General features: G+C 43.3%; 1 protein-coding gene across 2 annotated transcripts in view; it reads right to left on the bottom strand.

Moving 5' to 3' along the window:
• Positions 1-1005: 1005 nt before the first annotated feature.
• Positions 1006-15208, bottom strand: part of CFAP221 (cilia and flagella associated protein 221) — a 102032-nt gene continuing 87829 nt past the window's right edge. For both annotated transcript variants that reach the window (XM_049616214.1, XM_049616213.1), the window contains 3 exons: positions 9328-9420; positions 6134-6229; positions 1006-1295 (listed from right to left, as the gene is read on the bottom strand). In XM_049616214.1, the coding sequence (XP_049472171.1) occupies positions 1187-1295; positions 6134-6229; positions 9328-9420 (298 nt within the window). In that variant the 3' untranslated portion in view covers positions 1006-1186. The remainder of the gene's footprint in view (positions 1296-6133; positions 6230-9327; positions 9421-15208) is intronic.

Genomic DNA, 15208 nt, shown 5'->3' with positions numbered 1-15208 from the left:
CCGACTTGGGCTCAGGTCATGACCTCACGGCTGGTGGGTTCGAGCCCCGCGTCAGGCTCTCTGCTGACAGCTCGGAGCCTGGAGCCTGCTTCAGATTGTGTCTCCCTCTCTCTCTGTCCCTCCCCCATTTGTGCTCTGTCTCTCTCTCTCTCAAAAATAAATAAACATTTAAAAAAATATATTTTTTTAAGAACACTAAGGAAATGGCTTCACAGACCCAAGCTCACTTGTGTACCTCTTATACTGACCGGAAGGAAACGGTCATTGACAACATTTAATTGTCTAACGTACGCGAATTGCCTCAAACACACTGTAGGTCCTGTCCTTAAAGAGTTTTGGTTTCATGATGGAAAGACAAATCCCAGAAAAAATGTCAGAATCAATGAGCTAATGAAGAGCTCTTTTAAAACGGTACATAGAGTCTGATAACAGCTTCGCACAGAAAGAGGAATGTAGGGAATACATCCAAATATACTTGGATAATGATGGGTTGTTATAACCCAAATGTCATCAGTCTTACCAGCTTCTGCAAATGAATGGCGTCATGTTAACAAACACAAGCAAAACCAAAGACCCACACTATCAAAAGGTTTTCGCTGATGCGTTCACAGAGCCTCCCGACCCCTTGGCAGTGACCTTTTGCCTCAGGTGTTTCTTAGCGTTTCCAGAGGGATCGTTTCCAGTTGCTTCCAAACCAGTCTGCACGCTTGGGTGGCTCACTGTGTCCCCTCCGTTTTCCAGTCCCTGCTCGCTAGTGTGTGCCGTCCCACAGATGCTTGGGGAGCGAGGGTCCTCACCAAGGCTGTGACACTCAGGGGCCGCGGAGGTGAGCAAGCAGCCCTGCTCTGAACCCTCCTACCTCCGGCCCCAGGCACCACACCTCCAAAAAGGCTCTCAGGAACACCGGATAGCCCCGGCTCTTGGTCTCGGCATGGTGGCCCACGACTTACTCAGGAAGTCTGTGCCAGCACGAAATCTCGCACCGAGAAGCTTCCGACACCGCCATCTCACCAGTGACGTTTTATTTTTGAAAGGAAAGATCATTACTTAAAAATATATACACCGTCCACATTCCGATTTTATCCTCTAGGAAGTTTAATTCCAAAGATGGCTGGGATGCAAGTGGACACAGAGGACCACGGTGACGGGCGGAAAGCCGACGGAAGGAACTGACCTCCTGGAGGTTTTATCCTAGAATCAGGTACGAGTTGAGAGCTTTGTTCTGCAGAAGCTTCATCTCCTCCAGCACCTTTTCTCCCGCCTTCTCCTCTGGCTGTGCTTGTTCTTTGGCCTCTCTGCATATCAAACACCCAACAAGGACACATCAGGGCATTTGGTAACAGCTCCAGTCACCACCTCCCATCCCCCCACGCCCTTCTGCTGGCTCGGGGATAGCGCGGTGAAGGCTGGACGACTTGTTTTACGTTTTTATACACGATTGATAGCATATATGTATATATGTACACACACATCTCAATGTACATAAACGTGTATGTATAACTACATGTATATATAAAAAACTATATTTAGCGATAATTTAGTTACCAGTGAAAACACTTGGCCGATAAGTGATGCAAACCTGGCTTCCGATCTTAGCTACACGCGTTTCTTAGCATGGCCAAGTTCCCTAATTCAGGCTCCGTTTCCAGACATACAGACAGTGGGAATTCCCACCTCCCAATATTGTCGAGGTGAAATGAGAAATTACTCCTAGACATCTTAGTATGATGTCTTCTGAATGCTCAGGAAGTGTTAGACGCTTCCTCACGTTTGTGAATGAAGCAGACACATAATATCTCCGACTCTGATGACGGCTCCAGAACCGGGGGAATCAAGAGGGAGGGTTCTGCATCTGGATCAAGTGATGGCTCGTGTGGAGCCCAGACTTTGGCTGGGCATGGCAAGGGGGTTGCTGGGTAGAAGTTTCCAAATGTCTGGCAAGGAAAGACCCAAGTGCATTTGGTTGAAAGGACAGATGTCTGAGGATGGTGAGCTCAGCTAGGTGATGTGCCTAGTTAGGAGAATACGATATAAACTCAAGTGTTTCTGGAACGTTTTCTAAGCAGGGTGAAATGTAAAGTTCTGACAAATGCCTGGCAGTTTTGAGAAAGCAGAAATATCTGAAAATGAGGAATTAAAATGTTCCCTGATGCATGTCATAAAAATATTAATTGGTATCATTTAATGGAATCAATCTCAGGGGCGGTGCCTGGGTGGCTCAGTTGGTTGAGTGTCCAACTCTTGATTCGGCTCAGGTCATGATCCTAGGGTCGTGGGATCAAGCCCCACATTGGGTTCCGTGCTGAGCGTGGAGCCTGCTTGAGATTCTCTCTCTCTGTCTCTCTCTCTCTCTCTCTGTCTCTGTCTCTCTCTCTCTCTCTCTCTCTCTCTTGCTCCCTCTGCCCCTCTCCCCTGCTCATGCTCTCTCTCTAATAAAAAAATTAAAACATTTAAATATATAGGTCTGTCTCCCTATCTTTATTAGTAAAGATACTAATGGTCGAATGATACTATGAAAATCTCAGAAGTGTCAAATGATGTGTCAGCAACTGAAGTCACCCTCACAGTTTCTTGGACATTTTGCATGATTCCCCTTAGGGGGGTCCTGAGCAGGCTGAGATCACCACGAGGGCAGCAAAGAACCTCTCAGGGTAATTACAGCTTTTGAGGGAGAACACATGATTCTTTGCATCCCTGAAAACAGAATTTTCCAGAGACCAAACAGATAGCAGTCCTTATGGGAAATTATACACCACGGATGTGTTCTTTTCATTCTGTCTACCTCCTGGTTGTGTGTGTGTGTGACAGTGGGGACGCTGGCAGCTTCTGCCTGAGGTTGAAGAGGTGAGGAAAAGGAACAAGCAGGGACAGAGAAGACAAAACAGCACAGGATAATGCTTGATACGAGCTGAAGAGAACCTGTGAACCAATGAACTTTCTAAAACCGTCTATGGGCTATCAACCTGTTGGAATAGTCTTCAGCCAATAAAATGATGATCACGTTGATAATTTTGCCATGGGAAAACATGTACATACAATAATGTAAACAGAAAAATAGGTGAATTGAAAATGCCATGATATGTCTATTGAAAGTGGGTCGAATGTTCTTGTATTTTTTAAGGTCTTTTTTGAAGTTTATTCATTTATTTTTGAGAGAGAGAGAAAACGTCTCTCACCCCTACATCTGTGCTTTTTGAAAAAAATTAGAAGCTGATGTGATGTGCAGAAATGTTTAGAGGTCACTCTTAGTTTATTTTTGTGGTAAAGCAGCTGAAATATGTAAAAAAAATACCACTGGGTGAATATATAAAGTAATAACTTCTGTTTCATTTAATAATAATTTGATAATCAGGTGGCATTCAACTTTTGCTCTGTAGTATAAAGGGTGAAAAACCACATTTAAGAGCACATGAGCAGAGAGGTATTACATATTACTCCATTCGTGTGGCAAGTCATTATTTGTCCAGGGGCAAGTTTTAAAATAGAAAAAAAGGGGCGCCTGGGTGGCTCAGTGGGCTGAATGTCTGACTTCCGCTCAGATCATGATCTCGCGGTCTCTAAGTTCAAGCCCGCATCGGGTGCTGTGCTGACAGCTCAGAGCCTGGAGCCTGCTTTGGATTCTGTGTCTCCCTCTCCCCCACTCTCACTCTGTCTTTCTCTCTCTCAAAAATAAATAAATACTAAAAAAAAAAAAAAAAGAAGAGTCTCTTAAAAAAATAAAATAGAAAAAAAAAGGGTTTTATTTAAAACCCTCAGTCAATTGTTTGAAACCTGAAACAAATGCAGTGCAAAGAGCATCTGTTTGTTGAGGTACATGAGGTTTGACATGTTGTGTTGTGTAAGATGATATTTCATTGGTAATTGACCAAAGCAGGCTCACTGAAATTCTATTTAACATTTTTCTACCTTAAATTTCCTTTTCCTAGAAACTGCTAAAAAATTTTCCGAGGAGTGTTGGTTTCTGTAGGCCTCTGAAACCATCACAAACAGGCCAAAGGAACCCCATACTAAGACATGTGGGGGGCGGGGAAGGGGTTAGTTCCTTTAAAAAAAGGCAAGGCCTCCCAAAACATTCCAAACAAAGTTCCAAGACAAACTGAGAAACTTATAACGTATCTAAGAAAGGGTAATTATCCTTAATGTACAAGAGACACAGAAATAAACGACAAACAGATAAATGCTTCTGGCAAAAAAGGCAAAGCGAGCCCCTAGTTAAAGAAGAAAAATAAGGTGATAATAACCTGGGAAACTATGTAACATCACTTGTACACACAGAAGTTAAAATGAAGACAATGAGAAGGTCTTTTTTAAATCTATCCTATTGCTAAAGAAGAAAAGAAAAATGATAGTTTTCCATGTTATTCAGGGCATTTGAATGTGGGCAGTCCTGACCTCTGCTGATGGAACTCTGAATGACAATTAGACTATATACAGTGATTCTCAATATGCAGTATGGAGTAAGCATGGAAATTTACTACGGCACAGTTGCTAACAGCAGAACACTGACAACTCAGAAGACAGTTAAATAACTTATGGTGGAATACAATGTCTACCTATATTTATAAATATATGTTTATGGTAGATTGATAAATAAAAGTGCAGAAGATGAAACATTATGAATAATATGTTAAATGTTATTAAAACATAAGTATATAATCAATATAATTATGTTAATATATATTAACATATGTAATGAATAATATAGATATTAAATAAGTAAATATTTGGAAGACCGTACATCAGAATGTACAAGTTACTGTCTCTGGTGGTATTATTGTTTTTATTTTTTGTATTTTCTGATTTTTTAATAACAAAAAGGCATTTTTAAATTATTTATTTTTATCTTTATTATTCTTTTTTTAAATCTGTATTTTTGAGAGAGAGACAGAGCACGAGAAGCAGAGGAGCAGAGAGAGAGGGAGACGCAGATTCTGAAGCAGGTTCTAGGCTCTGAGCTGTCAGCACAGAGCCCAACGCAGGGCTTGAACTCACGGAAGCGAGTTCATGACCTGAGCCGAAGTCAGACGCTTAACTGAGCCACCCAGGCGCCCCTATTTTTATTTTTTAATGTTTATTTATTTATTGAGAGAGAGGGAGAGAGAAACCACATTTGAGAGAGCAGGGGAGAGGCAGAGAGAAAGAATCCCAGGCAGGCTCTGTGCTGTCAGCACAGAGCCTGACATGGGACTCAAACCCACAGACTGTGAGATTGTGACTGGAGCCAAAATCAAGAGTCAGATGTCTGACTGAGCCATCCATACACCCCAAAAAGGCATTTTTTAAAAGAAAAAAAGACATTTTAAACAATATTTTTATGTTTATTTATTTTTGACAGAGAAAGAGAGCGAGAGAGAGCGGGGGAGGGGCAGAGAGAGAGGGAGACACAGAGTCTGAAGCAGGCTTCAGGCTCTGAGCCGTCAGCACAAAGCCTAACTCCGGGCTTGAACTTGCGCATGGTGAGAGCATGACCTGAGCTGAAGTCGGACGCCCAACCGACTGAGCCACCCAGGCGCCCCAAAAGAAAAACATTTTAAAAGCATACTTGGAATTTCAAACTTATAAACCATATGAACTATATCAGGTTATTTCCATTACAAAACTGTTCACCGAAACTAATGTTTTGAGGGATGACGATGTTTGCTTAGCTCTTTGGCCCCTGATGGAGAGGCGAAGGGAAACATTAACGTTTGCTGAGCGTATTAGCTCCCATCAAGCAACTGGCGAGACGTCCTCTCGTTGGTGTCTCACTTAATCCTCACGCCGTCTGTGAGGGACACTATGTTCCGCACGGTATAAACTAGGAACCCGAAGCTCAGTTACTGAGGTTAAGTGACATGGCTGGAGATCTCACGTGTAACACATGGTGGGGCTGAGACGTGGCTACAGGTGCCCCCCCCCAAACACACCTGTGAAATGAGATGATAAGCAAATGGAAAAATTGGATTCAGTTCTTAAATGTTCACTTACCAACCACATTTGAGGGCACGTAATTGTGCATAAACTAAGATATGTGCAAATCTCTCTTTTTTAAGCCTGAGGTATTTCGATTCGGACAACGTGACAATCGTGCACTTCATATAGGACACATTCGATCGGAAGGCTGCCCCTTCCTAAGCATAAATCATCTACTTACTTCTCCTTTTTGGTGTCCTTGTGGTCCAAGATAGGGAATTCTGCTTCAATTATTTCTGGAGTCAGTATAACTTCTACATTCTGTTCGCAGAGCTCACTGAAAAGGGAGAAGACGCTTAGCTGGCATGGATTTTCCTTCCCAAAATAAAATAGAGAAATATTCTGATCGTTTAAGAGTTATGTAATTCTTGTGGCTTTCAAGGTTAGTTCTACCCACTTTTGTTGAGTGTATGTTAAGAGAAGCATAAGGCTGGGGCACCTGGCTGGCTCAATCAGTTGAGCGTCCGACTCTTGATTTCAGCTCTGGCCATGATCTTACGGTCATGAAACTGAGCCGTGGAGCTTGCCTGAGATTCTCTCTCCCTCTGTCTCTGCCCCTCCCCTGCTTGCCTGTGTACTCTCTCTCTCTTTCTCAAAATAAATAAAGTTAAAAAAAAAAGAGTAGCATATAGCTGATAAATTGCTTTCCACCCAAAAACAATGGTAGGAATCATTATTTATAAGCAGAGAATAAAAGGGAATTTTTATTTTTTTTATTTTTAATTTATTTTTAATTTTTTTAATGTTTATTTATTTTTGAGACAGAGAGAGACAGAGCATGAACAGGGGAGGGGCAGAGAGAGAGGGAGAAACAGAATCTGAAACAGGCTCCAGGCTCTGAGGGGTCAGCACAGAGCCCGATGTGGGGCTCGAACTCACGGACCATGAGATCATGACCTGAGCTGAAGTCGGACGCTTAACCGACCGAGCCACCCAGGCGCCCCAAAAGGGAATTTTTAAAGTGAGGTTACAGAATTCATATTCTTTTCAAGTGCACGTTTGAAAATGTGTACCAGTCTTGACCATATCTTACCCCAAAATGAAAGCCTGAATGATTTCAATCTTCTGATATTATTCACAGTATGTTCTCTGGCCACCATGGAATTCAAGTAGAAACCAGTGAGAAGATAACTAAAAAATCCACAATTGCTTTAAAAATGAAATAATATAGGGATGCCTGGGTGGCTCAGTTGGTTGGGTATCCAATTTTGGCTCAGGTCATGGTGTCCCAGTTCGTAAGTTCAAGCCCCATGTCAAGCTCTGTGATGACAGCTCAGAGCCTGGAGCCTGCTTCGGATTCTGTGTCTCCCTCTCTCTCTGCACCTCCCGAGCTCGTGCTCTGCTTCTCTCTCTCTCTCTCTCAAAAATAAATAAACATTAAAAAATTTTTAAATGAAATAATATATGGGAAGGCAAGCTGGTGCAGCCATTCTGGAAAACAGTATGGAGGTTCTTCAAAAAGCTAAACAGAGAACTACCCTACGACCCAGCAATTGCACTATTAGGCATTTATCCACGGGATACAGCTGTGCTGTTTTGAAGGGACACATGCACCCCCATGTTTATAGCAGCACTATCAACAGTAGCCAAAGTATGGAAAGAGCCCAACTGTCCATCGATGGATGAATGGATAGAGAAGATGTGGTATATATATACAATGGAGTATTACTCAGCAATCAAAAAGAATGAAATCTTGCCATTTGCAACTACATGGATGGAATTGGAGGGTATTATGCTAAGTGAAATTAGTTAGAGAAAGACAAATATCATCTGACTTCACTCACATGAGGACTTTAAAACACAGAACAGATGAATACAAGGGAAGGGAAACAAAAATAACATAAAAACAGGGAGGGGGACAAAACAGAAAGGTTACAGGAAGGGTTGTGGGAGGGGGGGATGGGCTAAATGGGGAAGGGGCACTAAGGAATCTACTCCTGAAATCATTGTTGCACTATATGCTAACTAATTGTTTGTAAATTTAGAAAAATAAAAAATAAAACAAGTTAAAAAAAAAAAACAACAGAAACGTCATTCAGCAGTAGTAGACAGAAGTGTCATAGCAAGTTTCTGTTGTGGAAAGTACCCTCGAAAGCCACAAAAGCTGTTCCAGTCCCATATGATTGGAAACTCACGATTCCTAAGCAGCCACAGGCGGGTGCTCTGCAAACATCATCTTCTTGTGAGCAGTTTCCTGTCTCTAAGATGGGGATGACGGCGAGACCTCATCGTGGGGGGTAGATGAGACTGCGTGCAAGGTGCTGTGCCCGATACACAGGTAGTGCTTTAAATGTTTGTTATAATTACCACCCTCGTCATCAGCATCGGCATTATCGCCTGTAATTTTGACAACTTGCGTGAAATAGATACTCTTATTCTCATTTCACAGATGCGGACGCTGGGTCACGACAGTCCCCGCATCAGTGCTGAGTGGAGGGACAGCTAAGTTTTGGCCTGCTGGGCATCTCCCGTGGCCTCTGAACCTCGGGCAGATGCGTGCCATCCCGCCCTGGCTGCAGCGTCCTCACCGATGCCCGCAGGCAATGGTTTGAATGGACAAGACTCCAACCTTCCCATTCAGACCTGGGTTCAGTTTCAAATGCTCAGGTACTGCCAAATGTCACTGCGTGTGGGCAGGTCTGAGAACTAGATGCGCACCTCAGATATTTAGGATTTCACTAATGGATTATTTACATGTAAGAATGTTGACATGGGCACAATGACAGAAGATTCAAGGATGTATTTCTACCGGCTGTTGGACGCTCACCAGTAAAATCAAACTTAAGCGCCTTGGTTTGGGGTCTATAGTTGTATTTTTTTAATTAAATTTTTTTTTTTTTAACTTTAGAGTGAGAGTGTGAGGTGGGGGAGGAGGGGCAGAGAGAAAGACAGAGAGAGAATCTTAAACAGGCTTCACGCTCAGCGTGGAGGCTGATGCAGGGCTCAGCTCGATCCCACAACCCTGGGATCATGACCTGGGCGGAACTCAGGAGTTGGATGCTTAACCAACTGAGCCACCCAGGCACCCCCTTTTCTTTATTTTAGAGGAGCTTATTGTTTTTTATGCCTCTCCAAATCCTACCCTTTTTCAAGTACTAACCCAAGTTCACATGACCACTGAAGACTTCCAAGCCCACTTAGCACCACCTCTACTCTCTGGCTCCTTTGAGCTCCAGGGGCACCTAAAGATCAGCAAATGTGAGGCCGCAGAGACTGTGCATTCCCGACCGTGAATTCAGCATGTTATCCCCTAGGGAGGCCTGAACTCCTCTGGGTTGCAAGCTCGGACACCGTGTGCTCTTCTGAAATCTCTCACGGCACCTGGCATATTTTTGTGACACAGACCACATGAGAAGCCAAAGGCAAAAAAAGTACCGTTCTGCTGTTTCCAATCTGTCTTCTTCTGGTAGGGCCTCAAGAACGCTGGGGGCATTTATAGGAAGCATAACGGAATTGAAGGGATCACATCTGTGGAGGAATCACACAGGCAGCCAGGATAAATGCTCGCATTCACAGTCTTGGAATGCCGACATAACTTTCTAAAACACTTTTACTTTGCCACAGGGGAGGACTTTACCCTTCTGTCCTTCGCTCCTGAACACCCCCCATGTTTCCCTACAGACAAAGGCAGCAGGTGCAACAGGTAAGTAAAATCCATGAGAATGCGGCCCAACAAGCCATTTCCCAGAGTTTAGAAACAGAACTTTCAAGCTGGTAGTGTCTAAAATAATGTCATTTCCTGGGGGGCCTGGGGTGAAATTTAGATAGCTCACTTTTCAATTCCTAATATTTCCCCCCATCTTTACAGTCTCCCTTTATTGTTCTATTCAATTTCAGACCTTCCTCCAACCCCCTTATATATTGCTTGGTATTATATACTTAGAGCTTTATATAAAAATTCCCGGGTATCGAGCACATTAAAATATTTAAAAAAGGGAGAAAAAATATTGTTATTTTAGAGGTTGGCAACAGAATTCTGTTTCAAGATGGTAGAGGCATTTGCTTTTTTTCTTTCCTTTGGTCTCAATTACTTAAAAACCTTTAAAAATTGAACGCACAACAAAGAGGAAGAGAAAAAACATACGTGGGGTAAACGTTTTCAACAGTTTTCTGGAGTAAGTTTCTGGAGGCTGGGAAGAGTGTTGTCTCATGAAAAAGTACACAGTGACAGAGCGTAGAAAACGCAGGAAGGAAACCGGCCTCCTACAAACCCTAGAGAGGTTGTGGGCTGATGGTGAGACAGGAGGCAGGCACGGAAAAACAGGGGATTAACTGAAGCCTCCTTGGCATGTGCACCTATGTCTTTGAAATAAGCTTTTTTCTCTTTGTTTTTTTTTTTTTTTTCCTGTGCAAAAATGCACCTGCTTGCCAAGTGTAGAGAATGAATCAAACTAGGGCATATAGCTTTGCAGCTGTATAAAAGAGTGAGGAAGAGATCTATAAACTAATATGCAGCAATTTTCAGGAGATATTTTTTATAAGCAAAAAAAGCAACGTGCAGTAGAGCATATCTAGTGTGGCACTTTTTGTATAAGGCAGAAGGGGAAATGAGAAAAAAATATATATTCTGCTTAGCATTAGAAAAACTGTGAGAATGAGTCAGAAGACAGAGCTGGTTACTGACAAGGATGGGAGGGAGGTGGCCAGCATGGATACTTCTCTAAGTGTGCCTTTTTGTGTAGTTTTGAATTTGGAAAGCATGTCATTATTCTACATATTAAAAAAAAATAATGAGATTAAATCTATCACAGAGGGAAGCGGGAAAACCCCAAAGTGAAAGCAAACTGAAGCAAATAATATTTCACATGAATTCCACAATCACAGTGGAGGGAAAGAAAGAGAGAAAGAAAGAGGAAGAGGGAAGGAAAAAAGAAAGAAAAAAGAAGAAGGAAAGGAAGGAAGGAAGGAAGGAAGGGGAAAAGGGAAAAGAAAGAACTAATCTAAGAAACTTAGAAATGTAGTAGTTGACTGTCCGGTCACAGTTTTGGTGGGATGTGGGTAAAGGGGAAACTGAAGATAAACCTGAACTCTATTTATGATGCTTGTTTATTGAAACGGTTATCGGTGAAGCAATTCTGAAACTATTTTGGACGTACTAGGGAACAGAGTAATGAGTAAATATGTTGGGAGCCAAGGTTCTCACAGCAGAAGGGACATACAAATACAGAATGGGGGACAGCAGGCAATAACTTTATGGGTAGGACTGGAGTTACAAGCATTGCTGCGAATCCATAATTTCTAAAATGTGTGTACGTGTGTGTGTGCATGTGTGTATTTCCCCACCTACACTCCCTGGCGAGTCTGCTGAGAAGGCCAAGGAACAAACCCTCCGAGTAGCAATGTGAACCCCCAGCCCCCAGGTGTTGGGTTTTAACACCATTTCTTACTAAAGGGAACCTGGGTGCTACCACCAGGGATTAGTCCTATCTACTGACTTCATGACAAAGGTCCTAACTGACAAGCCCACTGACTGCCAGTGTCGCAGGGGATTCCAGACGGGAAGAGGTGCTGAGAAGTGGAGAGCCCAGATGCCTCTCTCCAGAGTTCGAGCCGGTCTGGGAACACAGCCAGGCAAGCATTTCTCATAAGACCAAACGTACCTGATTTTTAAATTCTGAGACTGTGTTTCTTTAACTTTTTTGTGTGTATTAATATGTTCTTCTGGAATTGAAATGGTGGAGACAGTAGATGGTGGTTGGGCTCTTTGTTTTGCTTTGCTTGTTTTTTTTTTTTTTTTTTAATTTCTTTTTTAACGTTTTTTATTTTTGAGACAGAGAGAGACAGAGCATGAACGGGGGAGGGGCAGAGACAGAGGGAGACACAGAATCGGAAGCAGGCTCCAGGCTCTGAGCCATCAGCCCAGAGCCCGACGTGGGGCTCGAACTCACGGACCGCGAGATCGTGACCCGGGCTGAAGTCGGACACTTAACCGACTGAGCCACCCAGGCGCCCGCTTTGCTTGGTTTTAATGCCTTTCTTGGCAAAGCAAAACTCGGACGGCTCTAAAAACGGTTCTCAGAATTCTTCTGGACGTTTCACTCGTCTATAAAGTCCGAAAGTTGGGGGCTCCTGGGTGGCTCACTTGGTTAAGCAACCAACTTCGGCTCAGGTCATGATCTCATGGTTCATGAGTCTGAACCCTATGCGGGACTCTGTGTGGACAGCTCAGAGCCTGGAGCCTGCTTCGGATTCTGTGTGTGTGTGTCTCTCTCTCTGCCCCTCCCCGCTCATGCTTTGTCTCTCTTTCTCAAAAATAAATAAACATTAAAAAGAATTTTTAAAAAATCCAAAAGTTGGGGTGCTACTGAATTAGGTAATTTCTTCTGTTGCTGCTGACTCTCGAGATGTGTATGGAAGTCCTAGAGACTCAACAAATTCGCACTGAATTTATTAAAGAGCAGAGAAGCCAAGCAAGCTTGTTTTGATTAGTATGAATACAAAAATGACTTGAAATAAATAAACAGTAAATAACCATATCGCATGGTCTGACAACAAACAGATAATTCTCAGGGGCAAAAGAAACATCTCATAAGTAATAGGTCATTTATCGAAGCAAAATGACAACAAAGTTGAAGTATCATTAATGGATTTGTAGAAACTTAAAAAAGAATACCATTATTATTTTGTAACTGCCTTTAAAAATAAAAACACGGGGGGCGCCTGGGTGGCTCAGTCGGTTGAGCGTCCGACTTCAGCTCAGGTCACGATCTCGCGGTCCGTGAGTTCTGAGCCCCGCGTCGGGCTCTGGGCTGATGGCTCAGAGCCTGGAGCCTGCTTCCGATTCTGTGTCTCCCTCTCTCTCTGCCCCTCCCCCATTCATGCTCTGTCTCTCTCTGTCTCAAAAATAAATAAACGTTAAAAAAAATTTTTTTTTTTAAATAAATAAAAACATGGTCTAGAATCTGACATCATGGAAATCCATGATAAGGAAACGTAGAATCCCCTCTTGATTTTATAATCTGTTACCCAATTACAGTTTATTTTGAAACAAACTGGCCCCACAGAGCACCCAGGCACAGAAGTTGAAACCAACAACTCATAGTTGGAGAGTTTTCTTTAATTCATGTAGAGTTCATGTTTAATTCATGGTTAATTCAAGCCCAAGGTAACTGCACTCTGACTGCTTTTTGAAAGAACAGCCTCTGGAAATTTTTCCAAGGACATGGGTTTGGAAGAAAAAAAAATAGGATTTTTTTTCCCCCTTAATTCTTGAGACTTCTGCGTGCCGAAAGCTGGTGGACACTTCTTACGATCTATCCATGGGTCATTTTGCTTATTCGGTCTCCTGATGGTACTCCACAGCCAGCTATGCCTGGTTGACTGGTTACCTGGGTGAAGCGTCCCTACCCTACACCAAATGTGTGTCAAGGTGGTGGCAGACCATCGCCATCTGGTGGCAGGAGAGCCACTGCAAGATTTAGTGGCTGGGGGGAGGGCAGGGGGGAGGGTAGAAAGGGCCGGGAAGAGTTATTATCAAGGATTGTGCTAGACGCTTCGCATCATCGTTTTACTTTGATCCACACAACAGTGGGTAGGACACCACTGCTGTCCCCGTTCACAGGTGAGGAAATTATTGCTCAAAGGGCTTCAGTAATAAGTAACTCGCCCAAGGACACAGAGTAGGTGACCTGCTAATGAGTTACAAAGGCAGGTCTCCAAGGGCTCCTCCAAGGCGTTCATTCTCTCTACAGTGCCATCGCTTCTCCTAATTCTGGAAATTTCAGATTTTAAAAACACGCTGAGGTGAAGAACAAAGATGTGGAGTTTATTTTGAGGTGGCTCCAGGATGGATGAAGTACGGAGGAACCCACAGAAAAGGAACTAATATCTTTGAGCCCCAACCAGGTCGCAAATCCTAGGCTGGGTGGTTTTTTTTTTTTTTTTTTTTTTGCTTGTTTCCTGTTCATCTCCAGGCAGAGGAGAGTATCTGAGAAGTGCTAATGAAATAATACAAAAGAAAGAGCATGTGGAAATGCCTGGGGAAGTGTGGCTGAATGTTGCTTAATTCTGAACCAGCCTTTCCTCTGGCAATGAAGGAAGAAGTAAAATTCAGTGGTCTAGAGTCACAAACTGGCTTTCACCGATCCCCTCAAATACCTGGGGAAGGCCGGAAGTCTATCAGGGTCACTGCACATCCAGTGACTCCCTGGTGGGAGTCAAGGGGCATAGTGCTCACCTGTGGACCTGGATAGTGGCAAAGCTCAGGTTTCCCCCGGGGGGTGGGCCTCATTTTGGATCAAAGGACTTGAACGAAAGGTGACTGCCTGCCGATGGCCATCATTGTGAATACTAGTCACATTCACTCACCAATAACGGATTTAACTATGCTTGTAAGAACAGTGGACTAAAGAAGCAAATTCAGGGGCTCAGGAATGGGGTACTGACCAGCCAGAGTCCCAGAGAAAAGGCACCGGACTCCTCGTTTGAGATCTTAGGGCTCTGAAGAGGTGTTAAATAAGCAAACTAGCAAAAAAACGTGGCTACTCTAGATTTCTTCTTTCTTTGGCCCAACAATATTCTCATCTACCCATTCTGTTTCTGCAGCTGTGGCACCTCGCAGGGAACGCCAGGCTGCGGCAGAGAGAGGAGTACACGCTCTAGAATCGGATAGGGAGGGTGTTGAAGGCTCATCTTGGCAATTCAAAAATGTTAAAACCTGGCCATGAATATTTAAGCTGAATTATATGGATTGGTTGTCCACGTTTATTGAAATATGGCCAATCAAAGCATAAGAGACTCTTAAAAACTGAGAACAAACTGAGGGTTGATGGGGGGTGGGAGGGAGGGAAGGGTGGGTGATGGGTATTGAGGAGGGCATCTTTTGGGATGAGCACTGGGTGTTGTATGGAAACCAATTTGACAATAAATTTCATATATTGAAAAAAAAAAGAAATATGGCCAATCAACCACTTGGGACATTCATTTTTTTTTTTTTATTTTTTTTTTCAACGTTTTTAATTTATTTTTGGGACAGAGAGAGACAGAGCATGAACGGGGGAGGGGCAGAGAGAGAGGGAGACACAGAATCGGAAACAGGCTCCAGGCTCCGAGCCATCAGCCCAGAGCCTGACGCGGGGCTCGAACTCACGGACTGCGAGATCGTGACCTGGCTGAAGTCGGACGCTTAACCGACTGCGCCACCCAGGCGCCCCGGGACATTCATTTTTTTAACAAGTAGACCTCAATGATGATAATTCAAAATACGTGAATCAGTTATACACATCATCATATTTCTCTAACTAGCAAACTTCCCTCA

This window comes from Panthera uncia (genome assembly GCF_023721935.1).
Source record: "Panthera uncia isolate 11264 chromosome C1 unlocalized genomic scaffold, Puncia_PCG_1.0 HiC_scaffold_3, whole genome shotgun sequence".
Taxonomy (NCBI): domain Eukaryota; kingdom Metazoa; phylum Chordata; class Mammalia; order Carnivora; family Felidae; genus Panthera; species Panthera uncia.
Note: the sequence above shows the minus strand (reverse complement) of the source record. Positions and strands in the feature narration are given on the sequence as shown.